Raw genomic sequence first — 17,899 nt, 5'->3', positions numbered from 1 at the left:
ATCTCCTTTACACATGGCAAAACTAAGGAACAGAGACTTCTCCGAAGTCACACAGAGAGTAGAGAGGGGAGAAATGGGATTCAGCCCCACATTAAACGCCCCTCTTTTTCATATCCCTTCCAGGTCTGTGAGCTCTGCAAGGGAGTGGCTCCCGCTGACATCCCTGTGGTCTATGCTGACAGGGCTGGCTACAGCAAGCAGTGGCACCCCACGTGCTTTGTGTGTAACAAGTGCTCAGAGCCACTGGTGGACCTCATCTACTTCTGGAAGGATGGTGCACCCTGGTGTGGCCGCCACTACTGCGAGAGTTTGAGGCCCCGTTGCTCAGGCTGTGACGAGGTGAGAGTCTCTTGGAAACAAGCAGGTGTGACCATGCCATGTAGCGCCACCACAAAGCCAATAGGTGTGTGGCTTTGCTGGTGATGTATTCTTCATTTGAGCAAATTGAGCTAGGCTTCTATTTTCTCATCTACAAAATGGGCCTGAATTAAGAATGATGACCCATGCTTATAATCCAGTACTTTGGAGGTTGGTTGTAGGAGGACCACCTAGAGAGCTCAGCCGGTAAAATGCCTGTCCTGCACGTGTGAAGACTTGAGTTAAAAAATAAAAGCCAGGTTATAGTAAGTGGAGGTACAGAGAGATGCTATAATTTGCCAAGTCATAAGGCTGGCAAATGTCTAAGTGACAGCTCATGCTTCTGTCCTGTTGTGCTCCAAAGTCAGAAATCCCAGGGGTCATCCTAGGGGGTCACTTTATTCTGAGTCCAAGAGACCACCCTTTGATTTCTTGCTCTTAGAGAATGGCCACTGACTGCTTTTCCATTGTTAATTGTCTTCCAAGATCATGTGAGTTATGAAATCCCAACTCAGAAAACAACTGGCCTCTGGATTTGCTCAAAAAGCTTCACAGATAAATAAATAAAAACCTGCCTGTAGCAGAGTATTTTCTTTATCCTGTCTGAAAAATTAAGACACAGCCATGACCCTCAGCCATGACCACACCACCTGCCTCAGATTACGTCAGGTTGCCTTGTGGAGGCCTTTAAACGTCACAGCACAAATGGGACAGGATAAGCCAGAATCCCATAATTTACCTTCTAAATATACCCGCTACCTAGAGGCAGAACCCCAAGCACGCATTCCTTCTGCCTCTCTTTCCAGATCATCTTCTCTGAAGACTACCAGCGCGTGGAAGACCTGGCCTGGCATCGGAAGCACTTCATCTGTGAGGGCTGTGAGCAGCTGCTGAGCGGCCGTGCATACATCGTCACTAAGGGTCAGCTCCTGTGCCCCACTTGCAGCAAGTCCAAACGCTCCTGAAGGGCTGCCTCCTCACAGCCGGCAGATTCTATTGGATCCCACCAGGAGACTGAAGCTATCCTATGGGGCAGATGCAACAGCCAGCAAGCAGTGCATATTCTAGGTTGAGTGGTGGTAGATCCTTGAGGGTCAGTAGTTTCAAAACCAGAGGTATTCTAAGAAGTCTTAGAATGGATTCATTGTTTCCCAACTGCAACCAATTAAATACACACTGTGCCATTCAAGGGAGCCCTAGGAGAAATTTCCCAGAATGCATTTCTGAGGGATCTAATCAAGTAGCTATAGGATGTGCTTTTTTTTCCCCCGTGGACATGGGATCCCTCCAGAGAGCAGGATGGAATCTCAATTCTCATTTGTTTGCTCCTTTTTCAAGTGGAATCTGAATCTTCAATAAACAATATTTTGGGCATGATAAACACATCAATAAAAGATTTATGAGGTTCTCACGCACAACACCTTTATCTGATTATTTACGACACAGCACTGGTTCTGTAGTGTGTGCTTAGCCCCAAACCCCTGAGCTGACACTGCCAGGAGATGAAATAAATATGAATGAAATACTTGAGTGGATGTGCTAATTAGATTCCCACTTCTTCTCCTCCTCTGCTCCCAGATACCTGACGGAAACACATGTTCATATTTCATGGTACCCTAAAAGTAGAAATGTTACTAGAATTAAGGGTTGAGGCCTGTGCCCCTAACAATCCTAACAAGTCAAGCTCAGCCAGCCATGCCCAAGAAGCCAAGTTAATAGTGAAAAACATAAAAAGGAAATTTGTTTAACTTGGCCACATATGGGAGAGGAACAGAGAAATCTTGTGACCCCCCCCCCCCCGCCTCATGAAAGAGGCCTAGGCTTACATAGGATACAAGAAGTGTGCATAACGAAGCAGCCCCAGCCAAGTATGCACCTGCCCATCATTGCGTCATCACCACTGTCTCCGCCCCTGGTCAAGCTGACTTGTCTGCCTTGTATGTAATCTTTCTGGGTGACAGATTCCCTCCCTGGCTGGCATCAGACTTCATTCAGCCTTTTCCTTGTCCCAGGCTAAGATTCCAATTCCCTGTGGTATCTGGTTTGAGAGAGGCTGTGGGGGAGGGGCAGGGAGATAGAGAGTGAAGAGAGAGTGAATTCCTGTAGAACATTCTCATTCCTTTCAGGCATGCAGGTCACTGGAGTCGGTCATCTTCTGGAGCCAAATGGCCAAGTCAGCTGTCCTTAGCATCTAGGAGGTCATGAGTGAGCCTCCCTGGGAGACCTGAGAGAGTTCTGGGAGCTGCCCAAAGTCCCTATGCTCAATCAATGGGTGGGACATGGTGCCCCATAAACATCAATCTTTTAAACTGTGACATGTTTATGAGAAGTCTCTCAATTTTTACATGTTGCCAACTGAACATTTTGTGAGCCAAATACAATAAGTTTGGGGGCATGATTTTTATCTCCCTTTTATGGTCTGAGTATTTTCAGTCTTTGAATTCATTTCCTTCCCACAATTTCTAAGGGTCATGTCTTTTTCTACCAGGGATACAAAGATGAAAAAGGCACTGGCCCTAGGAGCACACATTCCTGTCATCTGTGCTCTTAAAATTTCCCATCTGTTACCCTGACTCTTCTCTGATCCAGCCCCATTTATGTGCTATAAAGGTCTGACAAAACTCTTGTAATTTCTCCCACAGAGGTGGGTATCAGCCTCTGGCACCTCTCTCCCACCTCCTTTGGTTTGCTCATCATCGAGCTGTCTCAGAGACAAGTTCTGAGCACCTCTTTGCCCTCAATCAACTCCCAGGGCTCCCCAGTGCCTTTCAAGTTAGGAACCAACTCTGACCTTTCACACTTTCCAAAACTGGAGTCCCTCAAGTCTCAGAACTCCGTCTCAGAACTCAGAACTCCTTTCAAGTTAGGAACCAACTCTGACCTTTCACACTTTCCAAAACTGGAGTCCCTCAAGTCTCAGAACTTTCCTAGATTTCTATGTCTCTCTTTCTCATAAATAGGTACAAACTCCATCCCGTGCTTCTGCTCCTTCTCAGTTACCTGAAGGTCAGCTCTGTTATCTACTGAAAGTCCACATGCCCTACAAGATGCTCCTGAGGCATCACTTGTTTCTCAGTTACCTCCCTGAAATTCCAGTGGAAGAGTCACATTTCCATCTGCCCCGCCAGCCAGCCAGCCAGCCAGCCATCCTAGAACTGTTGAGTAAGACTACAATTCTCAGTCCTTGTGCTGCACACAAGGGAAACCACTCCCTCAAAAACAATGGCCACTGCCTCCATGAATTTTACAGTCTATAGAGACCAATTTCAGAAAAGCACATCTGCAGGGCAATGTGAAAGTACAGTTACTCCTCAGGAATGTTCACAAAATAAGCTCCCCTGAGATGCTGACAGATAACCTGGCATAAGTGGACCCTGATCTGACAAAGAAGGAAGGGTCAAAGGTTAAAGATATATGCATACATACTGTGCACAAAGGTCCCATGGAAGAAATCTTGTCCATTCTTTTAATGCCCAGTTTTTGGTGTTGGAGATACAAGGAAATACAAGGATAAATGTGAAAGCATGGATAGACAGAACTGAGTGGACAGAACTGAGTGCACATTGTGTGACAGGGTCACAGAAGGGAGTGAGGAAGGTGGCCTGGAGACACAAGAGTGGACAAAGCCAGCCTGACCCTTCCTTGCGAATACCACAAAAGCTGAGACCCTGTCCTAGGAACCATGTGAGCATTCAAACAGACTCCAGCTGGGGTTGGTGACAGCCGGTCAGGGAGATGACTAGATGTGTGATTTCTCCTGCGAAAGCCCAGCACGATCAGGTTGCATCTGGATACCAGGTGGCCACCAAGCACACCAGCATCATCAGATTGCATCTGGATACCAGGTGGCCACCAAGCACACCTTCCTGGAGCATGTCACTGCTCATCCTGTCCATCAATAGCCCTGCCCTTGCCTTTGGAGTGTCTGATCCTCTCTTGGGGACTTCTCTCTCCCACCAGTGGACCATTCAGTTCAGTACCACTCCATCATCCTCTCCTGTAATCTACTGTCACATCCCGTCTGGCACATATCCTAGGAAATAGACAATGCTCTTTTTGTGTTCTTCCTGGCAGGACCTTAGCATCTCTACACTACTACCCGACAAGCTATTAACACACGCATAGACAACACACACACACACACACACACACACACACACACACACATACACACACACACACACACATACACACACACACACACACACACACACACACACACACACTTTCCCCTGTGTATTCTTTCCTTCCAGAACAATTAGGGTGATTGTCACACAGAAGTTGACATTTCTTGGTCTTACGATCATGCTTCTTTTTTAAAAATATATTTTATTAATTTAATCTTCCAAGAGGACCTGGAGCTGAGGGACACCGTACCAGCATCCAGACACACACTTTCAATGCCCCAGTATCACTTGTTGCATGGTATTATCCCTGAATCAGCAGGGAGAGTCACTGCCAACTCCATCACCACATTCTCCTGGCTCCTTGGGCTGTGTACTCAGTAAGCCCCAAGCTGACAGCACTCCAGCACTCTTATCACACCACAATCATTTATTGGTGAAAAGCTCCATTTACGAACTTCTTTTTTGTTGTTATATTTTATTCTTAATGAGCAAATAATCGTTGTATGTTTTTATGGGGAACAAAATGTGACATTTTGATCGATGTTTGCAATGTAGAAGGAGCCATGCTCTTCCTTACGATAATCTAGCCATCACGGTTCCCCTGGCCCTCTGTGCAAGGCCTGGCAAGGAAGGGAAAGAGCTACAGAGTCCAGTGTCTGGCATGGTCCACTTCGCTAATGGCACCGTGTTCCCACTGATCAAGATCACAGATACAGATTTCGGATGCAGACACTGTTGGCTATGAGCCCGTTCCCAGGCTGCACCATTTCCTGCTTTGTGGGGGGAGTGAGGTACTTCCTGTGACATAAAATGGCTTTCACAGCCTTGTTCCCAGGGAGAGAGAGGGCTTCTTGCTCTCAGGGGCTTTACCACCAAGGTGCTTAACTTCTTCAATGAGCCTCTTCAGGGGAATTTTGCTTTTGCTACCTTTTTCTGCTGCTGGAACCTCAAACTTATTTGAAAGGCATCAAGAAGAGAACCACGAATGGCTAACGAGATTTTGTAACATCAGGACTCACCACACGTGAACCTTCCTCACTATGCTATGGATAGAACCCAGGGCCTCCACATGCTAAGCAAGTGCCACCAGTGAGTCACATGAACCATCCCCCCCCCCCCCGCCCCGTGAAAATGTTAGTGTGTAATTTCTGACAAGGACAGGGATAGTCTTACCCACAAGTCACTGCACAGTCATCGGAACCAGGAAATCGATGCACAAGCATTGCTGTCTTGGAATCCTCAGACCTAACCCACCATCACCAGTGGTCACAATAATGACTTGTAAAACAAAAAGGTCCAATCCAGGGCCACACGTTGCTTTAGTTACCTCACTTTATGTTTCTAAAGCCATTTTATTTTTCTAGTTCATCTGAAGTGTTTGACTGACAGAGTCTGAAATGTTGATGATATTCAGCATGAAGTTTTGGTACAGGCACAAGTCACCTGCCTACCAGAAACATTCTCAGAAATGCTGTAGCATCATGCAGTGGAGGCACCGGACCTAGATGGTGCATTTCACACACTCAATGTGGCTTCCTGTTGCACAAAGAGTCAGATAAGCACATGTACGAGGCTGCTGCAGGTGTACTTACATAAAATAAATCCATGGTGAGCTTGTTTTATCTAAGTAGAAGCAATACACTCTAGTGGTCAGGAGTCTAGTGCACTAAACTTACAGACCAGTGACTTATTCCCATTATTTATTACCATTTAAAATCGTTACCTGAAGGGGGCGTAATCTGCTCAAACTGCTGCACCAACCAAGGACAATATATGAAGTAAACACTGAACTCCTATTCTGATCTAGCCAATGGACAGGACATTCTCCACAGTTGTGTAGAGAGTGTGGACTGAATGTGACATGAACTCTGGTGCCCCATATATGACCACTTCCCCTTGGTGGGGAGGTCTGGTGGCACTCAGAGAAAGACTAAGCAGGCCACCAGGATAAGACTTGGTAGGCTGTGACCATATGATGGGGAAGAAGGTCCCCTTCTGTCACAGACCTAGGGGAGGGGAATAGGGTGAAAGAAGGAGGGGGGAGGAATGGGAGGATACAAGTGATGGGATAACAATGAAGATGTAATCCAAATAAATTAAATAAATAAATAAATAAATAAAATCATTACCTATTATTTGGTGATGTACAAAAGGTGTGTGTGTGTGTGTGTGTGTGTTTAATGACTGACTGCAATAGCACTGTTTTTTTAATAATGTGATTGTATGTATCTGTGTATGAGTATGTACATATGGGCACAGGTACCCATGGAGGCCAGAAGACAGCATCAGATCCCATGAAGCTATAGATACAGGCAGTTGTGATCTGACCAATGTGGATACTGGGATCTAACATCTGGTCCTCTATGAGGAAAGCACACCCTCTTAACTGATGAATCATCTCTCCAGTCCCCAGTAGAAATTTCTTAATTAACTTTTTAGTATGGAAAATAATGAGTTTACATACAGTTTTGGCACCAGGTTCACCAGGAATGCTTGAGAGACACTTTATGCCTCTGCAGTGTCACTAGGGAAGATGAATATTCTAATACCTGAGGCCCAGAGCACACAGAAGCTATGGATACCTGCACCAAATTGTGCCCTCCAGCTTTCTGTCATGACTGGAGGAGGCGCCCTTGAAATCTGAGACCTTCCTAAGCAGCTAATGTCCGTTGACCATGATTGGAGAAGGAGGAGTCCTTTTCTCTAAGTGCATAGCCACTGAGGGGACTGGGTGAGAAAACATGCTCCACAGGGCTAACAAGTAAGGATGACATGAGACAGTGATGGAGGATAAACATAATCACAGTACATGCACATATGAAGAAGGCTGTCAAAACAATGAAGAGTAAAAAGAATATAAAGGGTCCTGAAAGTGGTGGTACATGCCTATGGTGGTTTGAACGGACATGACCTCCATAAATTTATGTGTTTGAATTCTTGGCCCATAGGGAGTGGCATTATTAGGAGGTGTGGCCTTGTTGGAGAAGGTATGGCCCTGTTGGAGAAAGTATGTCGCTGTAGAAGTGGGCTTTGAGGTCTCATATATGCTCTAGCTTTTCACAGTGTGGCACACAGTCTCCTTCTGCTGCTTGTGGATTAAGGTGTAGAGCTCTCAGCTCCTCCTCCAGCACCATGTCTGCCTGCATGCCGCCATGCTTCCCACCATGATGATAATGGACTAAATCTCTGAAACTATAAGCCAGGCCCGATTAAATGTTTTCCTTTATAAGGTTTGCCATGGTCATGGTGTCTCTTCATAGCAATAGAACCCTATGTAAGATGATGGTTGACACCTGAACACTTGGAAATTTGACACAGGAAGACAGGAAGGTACAAGGATAGATAGACAACAGATCGAGGCCTTGACACAAAAGCTAAAATAACCATTATAATAGTAAAATGGTCTGAGGAAAACAGCACTCTATATGTGGCCTTTTGTTCCCTGAGACCTCATGGCACGATGTCCAACTACCAATGCATGCAGTGACTGTGCTCTCATACCATTTCCTTGCAGGAGGATCATCTAAAACCCACTGTTCTAAATGTCCTCCTAAGTTCTCATAAAATCCATCCCATGGACATACAGGCAGCAGTGACATCTCACTTGAGCTCCAAGAGCTTGACTTTCAACAGGAGTAGGTTCTGAGCATGATGAGGTCATCTAGTGGCATAGCGATGCCCAGCTTCTCACAAGCCAAGACTGGGGTGATGCTCGGGACTGGGAATTCCCTGGTTTGAGAGTGGTTAGTTGGTTAGTTGGTGGGTTGGTTTTGTTTTGTTTCACTTTGTTTCAGTGGGTCCCATTCTACCGTCCTGATGCAAAGTGATCCTGCACTCAAACTCTTGGCTTTGGCCAAGTAGGAACTGCAGCCATTGGCATTATGTTTCTTGGTTCTGTTTGAGATATGTTGGTTTTTCATAGAGGATTTTGACTGGGGACAGAATGACTATTATGTATATATCTCTTGTTATAAGAGAAAACAGTCCAGTTCAAGTCAATATAAACAAGTGGCCAAAAGAAGGTGAGAGAAGATTCTAGAATCTATTTGCTATTGAGACTTTAAGAGCATACCTAGCTTTAGCAACAGTTGTATCCAGGAGTTCAGATTACAAGCTCAGAGGCAGTTTTTTTTTCTCCACCTCTTCCTTCTGCCTACCACAGTTTTCCTCCACATTGCCTTCACTCTTCCCCCTTCCGGCTCACCCAGAGTGTAGCAAACATAGCTGCCAGCACCATAAAGACCCATGGACTTCCTTGGAGCCAAGGAGCCCAGTGAACATGGAATTCCTCTCTCTAGGGCTTTCCATGGATGTCTTTGGTGAGCTACTGTGGGTTATATGTTTATTCCTCAACCAACTTCTGTGCCCTGAGCCCTACCTATAGTATTCTAGCAGTGCCTCACCATGAACCTGGGAGGCCAACAGTTGTTGAGGATGGGGACAGGAGGAGGAGTAAAGATAGCTGCAGCAGCTAGAGGTGAAGGTGTGTTGGTAGAGAGCTGGCCTAGTGTGCACAAAGGCCTGGGCTCAGCCCTCAGCACCACATGTAACAGCAGAGGCCTGCAACCCCAGCACTCCAGAGATAGAGGACTCCACTTATCCTCTGCCATAAAAAGTTTGAAGCTAGCCTCGCCTCATGGGACCTTTCCATGGTGAAGAGAGAGGAGTGGTAAGAGACAGAGACAGAGAGACAGACAGAAAGAGAACCCACTCCATCCAAGTGACATGAAACTGGGTTCCTTTGGAAGACAGAGGCCCTGTAAGAGGCAGGGATGGGAAAGACAAACCTCCTGGGAGAAGTGGAGCCAACTCCAACTTGCCAAGATACTGAAAGGCAGTCCTCATAAATAAAACAATAGGAACAAGGCACATTGATGTCAGAGCTAAAGATCCTGGGAGAAGAGCATCTCAAGAAAGCCAAGAGACAGAGTCCCAGGATCAAGGAATGAGGCTCACAGGAGGCCTGAGGAAGCTGCTGCCTTCACTCAGGCTGGAAGCCAAGTCTCAGTGCTCATCTTGAAGTAATTAGAGTGCTACTAAAAATCTCATTTGTCTTGATATTTTAATTACTAGCAAGATAAGACAAATGTTTTTAAAGGCCTACATAAAATGGTAATCCCTGAAGTAAATATCTAAAAGGATTTCATAGTGTCCCTGCCCATTCTTTTTCAGCTGTGATACATGATGGATACTTACTAAACTGTTTTGTGGGAAAACTCTACTAGACAGGAAAGATGGACTTCCACGAGTTCAAATATGGAAAGTTTTAAAATAGAGAAATGACATGCATAGCTAATGATCCCACGATGTTAGACTGTGCAGGCTGCTGGCATAGGCTCTGGATCCTCATCAAATATATAAATTATGAAATATTGCTCCAAAGCAGTGCAAGCCTTTGCCCTACAAGGGAATGGTTTGGGCTGCAGCTGACAGGAGAGCTGTGTGGAGTTCATCTTCAGCTGATAGCAGGGGAAGGGGAAGAAGTGAGTGGGCAAGTATCCTGGGGACCTCTGGGTGCCAAAGCCTGATGAGGGACATGCTCTTAGGCCAGGGAAGAAGGTGTATGTCTGTTCAGCGCATATCAGTCCTGTCCTCAAAGGAGGTGACTGTGATGTCTTAGGCCACAGCATGCAAACACAGAGTTTCTGTTTGCTTCCACCTAAAACAAATCCCTGCTATTGCATCTACGTTTAAACTCTTAGCACAGGAAGGCTTTGGTGATTTTTTTTTTATCTGTCTTATCACCCTTTTAGACTTTCAGCCAACCCTCTGTTTAATATGGACATTGATTAGGTAGTATTCACTACTCACTATATGGTTTGTCTCCAAAACAGTGGGCAACTCATTCACTAGTTGGGCTTTTCTTTTATTTATTCACTTGCCACCCACTTACTCGATCTATTTTTGGCCTAAATATGGTGCTAAGGCTTGAAAATGCACAGAACACTTACTAAAGCTATGTATCTTAGGATAAAGTCAAAGATCTGGCCTTCCCCACTCACTAGCACACATAAAATATGGCAGATAACACAGTTACACTATAATAGGTAACACAAGCCCAACATGGCAGAAAGTGCAGACCCAACATTGCAGATAGTACAGACACAACACAGGGAGAGGCACTTATATAATGTGCCAGTGGCAGGCACAAATCCAACAGGTTAAACACTGTAGACGATCCAACATGGTGGGCAGCACAGACCCAACATGGCACGCAACACAGATCTAACATTGTGAGCAACACATATTGTTATGTCTTCATGGTGGTTAATTGAAGTCCTAAGAGCCAATCCAAAGTAGCTCTGCCAACATCACACAAGTTTAAGGCTGGGCCAAGGCTATGGGCTAGGTGTTGTCACTTCTAATCCAAACCCCCTTTTGAATCTTCTAAACCAGAGATAATGTTCTTGTGCCCCAAGATCGAAGCAATTTGGTAAACACTAGAAACAGACCTGGTGCTAACAGCTGGGGCCACAATGTCTATATGACTGTTGTCACCTCACTTTTTCAGATTCCAACGAAACATCCCTGGAGGCCAGTCCTTGCCTCATCTACTTCCCTAGAGAAGAATCAGCAGGCCTTTCTACAGAGATCCAGATAGTGAATACCCTAGACTATAGGTCACAAAGGCCTGTGTCCCAACTACTAACTCTGATGAGGTAGGGTGACAAATGACAGAGACAGCACACAGAGTGGACACAGCTGTGTTCCTGTACAATCCAGATCTTTCACGATCAATCACGTGTTGCTTCCTGTATGTCTTCATAAAGCGAAGTCAAAAGCTAACTCGCTTGTGTCCTTGGTACCAAAGGGGATGAAGCAAGAGTGTTATTCCTTAGGGTCCCCTTGAGAGTTTAGTGGTAGTTTTTCTCCAAGGCCTGCCCGGTCTTTGCTTACAACAGCGGTATGTCTGCATCGATGGAAATCAGCAAAACCTCTGACCAGCTGGAAACCACTTTGTGCAAAAATCAGCCTCCAAAGTCTGGTGAGACAGTTTAGTTCGATTCCCAAAGCCTCCAGTGCAAAGAAAAAACTCACACCTGAAAGCTGTCCTCTGATTGCTCTCTGACCTATACACATTTACCTACACACATGCCACACCACACCAATCGCACATAATAGTAAATAAATAAACAATAGTAAATAAACGTTCACTTATTTATACATAAATAAAAATATTAGCTAAAACCTTTTAAAAACTTTTTCAAGAAATCATTCCCTGAGCATGCTGGTTGGGACAGGATGCTGCTTGGCCTCAGTTCACAGCGGAACAGGTGGAATTTCAAAGTCCCAGACACCAACACCTTTCCATTTACCTTGCCATCTGGAAGAAGCATCTCAGCATGCTTTGCTGAGCTGCCTGGGTTAGGGAAGTGGGGCGGGGTGGGGGAGCAGGGAGGGCATGCTGCTACTTCCTCTGAGAAGCTAAGCAGCACCTGTGGGCTGTGTTACTCTCTTAATCAACTCCAGATTGGCTGAACTGTCACCAAGCTCAAAGTGACAGGACGGCCTGAGAGAAGCCATGATTATGCCTACACATTCACATTTGTGAAAATGTGAGCATGTGTGTATGTGTGTGTGTGTGTGTGTGTGTGAGAGAGAGAGAGAGAGAGAGAGAGAGAGAGAGAGAGAGAGAGAGAGAGAGAGAGAGAGTTAAAATAAGGGGCTAGGCAAAAGCACCAGAGGTTCTAGAAGGAATTCTCACAACCTTATTTTTGGGATCACTACTCCACACAGTTAGCAACTCCAGAGATGTCAAATCCTGGAGGTGTGACACTTGGCGGCAGCTTGTGTGGCCTTCTGGAGGCCTGCTTCTCTTTTGACATCATTATTTTTTATAGTCAACAGCACAGTGCCTCTGCCTAGGCATATAGGTGTGGCTTTTGCATGGTTTAGACTGTCAAGTAACAGTGAGACTCCAGGTTGTCCAGGAGGCCCCTGTGCAGAAGAACACACACATGGCTCTGCTGGTGGCCATCTTGCCTTTGGAAAATTACTTGTTGGCTTTCCTAGAGTCGTGTTCATGTTTCGCCCAGATGGCAGTGGGGAACAGCACATGAGTCCCACAACCTTCAGCCATGTGTGCATCCAATGTGAGGGAGCCCTGCCATGTAAAGATGGAGAGGATCTTGCAAGTGCCCAGGATGTAATGAAGAGCCACTATACAAGGGTTTATTTTGCTTTTCTGGAAAGTTGACTGCACCCCTGGATAGCCCAGGGGCCTCGGTTGGAAGAGGAGGTTTACAAAGCTGGCACAGGGGACAATAGGCTGCTGTGTGGCCGGCAGCCCCATAAGTTAGCTCTGTCCACTGTAACTCCACAAGTACCTGGACCACACCTCCCCTGCCTGGCACACGACTGTGAATCCGGAAGGTACTTAGAATTGTCCCCCTAGCCAGTCACCAACTGGTCTCCATCTTTGTGCCCTGTGACCTATCCTATATCAGTTCGTGACTAATTAGCATCAGCTCAGGTCATCCCTGACAGCTCAGTGACATCACACAGAATAAAACCCAGTCCTGGAGGGCCTGCCACAGGCACACTCCTCTGACGTGATCTATTTCTACCTCCTTGCCTACTTTGTCCCAGCACAAGAGCCTTTCTACTGTGTCTGAGAGAGCACAGGTCACCCCTGTCCCAAGCCCAGGACATTGGCACCTGCTGTTCCTGTGTCCAGATGCTCCAGCCTTCTCCAGGTCCTTACATCGCTGGCCCCATGTTGCCATCCAGGATCAACTTGGATATGACCCACTCTGGGAAGCCATCCCTGACCACTTCGCGCATCAAACTACATCTCTCTGGTTTGCCTTTGATGTAGCTCAGATCACTGCAGCAGCCTCTCTTTCTTATGCACCTGTTTTCTTATTGTCGCCCCAACAAGAACAGGCATTTCAAAGAACAGAGTATGGCAGGAAAGTAGGATCTGGAGAGAGAGGGGGCATCAGGATTAACACTGGAAAGAAAACAGTGACAGAGAAAAAAACACCTGAAGTTCTGTGTGCCAGAGACAGAGCATGAACAAGAACAGTGAGTGTTGAATAAACTTGGGAGAAAACAACACCCCCCCCACCCCAGGGTTATGACTCTTGTGGCTGGGGACCTCTGAGCTTCTAACTATTCCAGTCTCAGGAGGACTTTTCTCCCTTCATAAGCTGCCTCTTGTTCTACCAACATCCATGTGTTCCTGGCCCAATTCTTGTTCCAGGATACAGGAACCTGTTAACCCCAGTGGGTTTCCTCCAGATGCCAGTCCATGACTATTACAGGAAAGCATTTCTATGCTTTGCCCACTCACAGTGAGCAAAGTCTGGCAAAAGGAGGCAATCAACAAATAGGCACCTAGTGAAGAAATCAATGGACAAGTGAATGAATGAATGAATCAATGAATGAATGAGTGAGTGAATGAATTAATGAATGAATGACTAAACAAATAAATATTTAATAAAGCAGTGGATGGGAAAAGAATCTTTGTAAGCAACCTCACTATTGCCTATTACCTGTAAGGCTGACCTGTCAGATAGCCTGAGCATTTCCCTAGGAAAGGACCATGTCTTATTGGTATCAGTAAATGTGTTTCTGAATGAACTGTGCCTTTGTGTTTTCTCTCTTCTTGATACCCTGGCATTCAGGGCTGTGCTGGCCCCAACATGCACAGAGCACCATCTAGTCAGCAGGCCCCAGAGACATGAATTAACCAATTCTGAGTTCAAACTTTCTGTTCCACAGCCTCCCTCTTTAGGTTTCTGCACTCAGGAACATTATCTTCCTGCCCTAAGTCACCTAGGGTCCAGGCACCAAAAGACAAGGGTCTTCTTCTAGTGTTCAGAAGCCATGAAACTATTCTAAGCCTGGTGGTGCCTTTGAACCCACTCAGTTTGCTTACCCTACCTTGCTCTTGCCTCCCAATAAAGGCCCGGTCTGTGCTTCCTCCACACATTCTCTGTCTCCTACCAACCCTGAAACCCACACACACATATACCTCACCCCTGACACACAGACATATACCTCACCTCCCATATATATATTCCTTACAAACACACACACACACACACACACACACACACACACACACACATTCCTCACATATGTATGCCTTACACACACAGACACATGCCTCACCTTCACCACACACACATAATATGCCCTCTCTTTTTGGGAACTGCAAATAACAAATTATTTCCCATGTTAGTTGTCTGTTGTTCTGTTGGTCTCACCAGACCTGAGCAACAATTAAAACAAACAGTGAAAATCAGCTCCCACAGGACACAGAATCTGTACTCAGCGAACACACCCTACAGATGAAAGAAAGATAGGGGCCACATGTGTTACCCACCACTCCTCACCTAGAGCTCAGCGGGCTTGCACACAGTAGGTCTTTAAAAAGTACAAGCTGAATAAATAAATGGCACTGCAGAAAACCTACGGCATGCTAGGATCTTCATACCAACAGTGCAGCCCCTTGGGTGTGAACTGCCATTGTAAATCCCAGTCTTTTCCCCTGAATCTCACACTGCCTGGATAATTAGACTCAGATGAGTTACTTCATTTCTCTGGGTCTCTATTTCCTCCTGTATCAGTTGCTTTTATCAATGCTTTGCGCCTGGAAGAATAACTGGAAAGGGAGGGTTGATTTTAGCTTACTGATTCAGAGACTTTAGTCCACCAAGGAGGAGAGGGTGTGATCAAACAGGAGCATACACCATGGAAGCTGGGAAGAGGAACAGAAGCATGAAGGATCCAGGACATGGCGCACCCTCCAAGGATACATGCACAGTGACTTACTTCCTCCAGCCAGGCCCCACCTTCCAGTTTCCACTGCCTCCAACAGCCTTCAAATTCTGACTCCATCAATGGATCAAACCATTAGGTTCCATTGCATCGTCTCTAGAGAGGTCCTCACAGCCACACCCAGATCTCCTAGGAATTTTTCAATCATATTAAATGATAAGACTGATCACCTTGGCCCTGGTAGAAAGAAAAAAAGCAACAGCAACCACACAGAGCAGCTGCAAATATGGATCGAAACCCTCAAGCCTAGTACACAGAATATAGCCCACAGTGAGACCCATTACATTTTATTGTTTTCCCTACCTAGGATTTCTGAAAAGCAGGGACTATTATTGTCAATATGCAAGGAGAAAATAGGTTCCAAGAAGACAAGAAGTGGTTTGGCTAAGCTCACACACACACACACACACACACACACACACACACACACACACACAATTGGCAAAGCCACATCTTGACCATTGTTAGTCACATACCAGGATCCAAGGTTCTCCCAAGTAAGGATAGAACAGGGTTTTATCTCACCCACGGGGTTCACAGTTTCTCCTATCTCTTTTGTCCTCCATACATCCTGGTCTTGTTGTATTTTTGCTGCTGCATTTTTTTTTTCTCTAAACGCATAAAGCATTCAGAGTGCTGCCTGGATTCCAAGCATTCGAGCGAAGTTACAATTAATGCCTATGAAATCATAGCGGTATTATTCTTGGCTAGCATTCCAAAGCTGCTGGGTGGGGGATCAGGCCACAGCTGTCCCCCACAATACAGCTTCAACATTTTTTATTAGCAGTCACAGTGCAAAAAGAGTTACTTAAATCTAGGCAGAGGATCTAAATGTCCTTACTGGGTTGAAAATTCAAAAGGTCCAGCTACACTGGCCTTCTGGGACCCGCTTCTCCAATCCTACTTACTACCTCTTATAGCCAAGTCATCGATTCTCCCTCGGGCTATAACAGCAGCTCCAGACAGAAGCCTACTCTAGCCCTGTTCTCCAACGTTCCCTGTATACCTCCTCTCATTACAGAGGGGCCCAAGCAAGTCTACCCCCTCCTCTCACACTGGGCTTTCTTAAATACCAATCTTATCATGCAAGTTAAACCTGGCCCTAAACTGCAGATATTTTTTTTTCCTTTCTCCAACATGATTTCCAGCCTCTATACTCAGGGATTCTAACCCTTGTTTGTCTACTCTCTGGCTGCTATGTCAGCCCCAATTCTTTTTACTCCTTGTAAAAAAAATCACCCCAAACTGAAACCATATTCTAGTGAGAGAAACACAAAATAAGCAAATGAAAGAACATAGAAAGAGAATGTAGATGAGCTGAGGAACATGCTAGACACTATGACAGAAGGTGGCAACAGGTCACCTTGATCCAATGATCTGGTAAGGCTGATTGGAGAAGGTAGGCCTTGATCTGAGATTTTGTGATAAAAAAAAAAAATATCTGGAAATCGCCCCTCACCTCTGCCACCTATGGCAGGTAAGACAGCTGGCCCTGAGGTCATGGGGCAGAAGAGCTTTTCTTGCCCCTCACCTACTGCAGCATTTGGGAGAACTGTCCCTGTCCCTCACCTTCTGTAGCACTTGGGACAGCAGCCCTTTACCTCACCTGGGAAGCACAGTAGAGTTGACCCTGGTGGTGGGGGCACAGAGAAGCCAGCCCCTAGGGCATGAGCATGGAAGAGCTGGCCCCACCACTTGTCTGCTGAATGGTGGCATGGGCAAAGGAGAAATGCCCTCTCCTACCCTCACCCCTTGTCACCTATGACAGGTGAGAGAGTTGGCCCTGGAGTCATGAGAGTGGAAGAAATGACCATGGCCCTCACCAGCTGCAACACTTGGGAGAGTGGGCCCTGCACTTTCCCTGGCCAGCAGGGGCTGTGGGTGAGCCAGCCCTGAGGGCGTGAGAACAGAACTTGCTTTACCCCCATGCTGGCAGCAACATTGGATGGGCAAGCTTGAGCAGAGCAGAGAACTCTTCCCATTGGTGAGGGTGCAGAAGAGCTCGTGGACTGACCAGCTCAGATTCCTCTTAGGCCCAGATCAAGAGATTTGAATTGTCCCACCACAACATCTACCCCATCAATGAACTACTGGAGTGTATGGAAAGTGCCAGTGCTGCAGAACCAAAGCTACAGAGTCTCCATGACACAGAAAAACAACAGGATATCTCAGAGGAATCTAGTAAGGTTCCAGTATAGATAGCATAGCAGAAACCAGAGGCCCCGTACAAGATTAATGACTATTGCAACAAACATTTGTAAGTAGAGAAGTACAGACAAAAAGGTATAGTGTGGGACATACTATGACACACTGCAGTTTCCACAATGAGATTTTTTTTTCATTTGTTGGGGGGGAAATTGCAAGGGTGGGGGGCGGGTGTCATGGGAGGGAGAGATTTGTAGGATTGGGGTGAATGATGTGAAATTCACAAAGAACCAAGTAAACATTTATGAAAAAAAAAAAGAAAAAATGTCTGTTGAGCAGTGACTCCCTTCTTGGGGTGCATTGTGGTTAGTTGGGGTTCTAAATTGCATACATTTCCCCGAGTCCTCCTATACCATGATCCATATTATACAGTTTTCTGACCCACCCACCAAGACAGGGAGCCTCTTTGCCTATTTCTCAGA

General features: G+C 46.0%; 2 protein-coding genes across 4 annotated transcripts in view; one reads left to right on the top strand and one right to left on the bottom strand.

Moving 5' to 3' along the window:
* LMCD1 (LIM and cysteine rich domains 1) overlaps nucleotides 1-1,887 on the top strand; it is a 61,700-nt gene extending 59,813 nt beyond the window's left edge. For both annotated transcript variants that reach the window (XM_084766762.1, XM_084766763.1), the window contains 2 exons: nucleotides 124-339; nucleotides 1,164-1,887. In XM_084766762.1, coding sequence (XP_084622888.1) covers nucleotides 124-339; nucleotides 1,164-1,322 — 375 coding nt within the window. In that variant the 3' untranslated portion in view covers nucleotides 1,323-1,887. The remainder of the gene's footprint in view (nucleotides 1-123; nucleotides 340-1,163) is intronic.
* Nucleotides 1-17,899, bottom strand: part of SSUH2 (ssu-2 homolog) — a 257,314-nt gene that overhangs the window by 123,917 nt on the left and 115,498 nt on the right. The gene's annotated exons all lie outside the window — the stretch shown is intronic.

This window comes from Acomys minous (assembly GCF_964271855.1).
Source record: "Acomys minous genome assembly, chromosome: 17".
NCBI classification, from domain to species: domain Eukaryota; kingdom Metazoa; phylum Chordata; class Mammalia; order Rodentia; family Muridae; genus Acomys; species Acomys minous.
The sequence above is the reverse complement of the archived record's forward strand: the minus strand, read 5'-3'. Positions and strand labels throughout refer to the sequence as shown.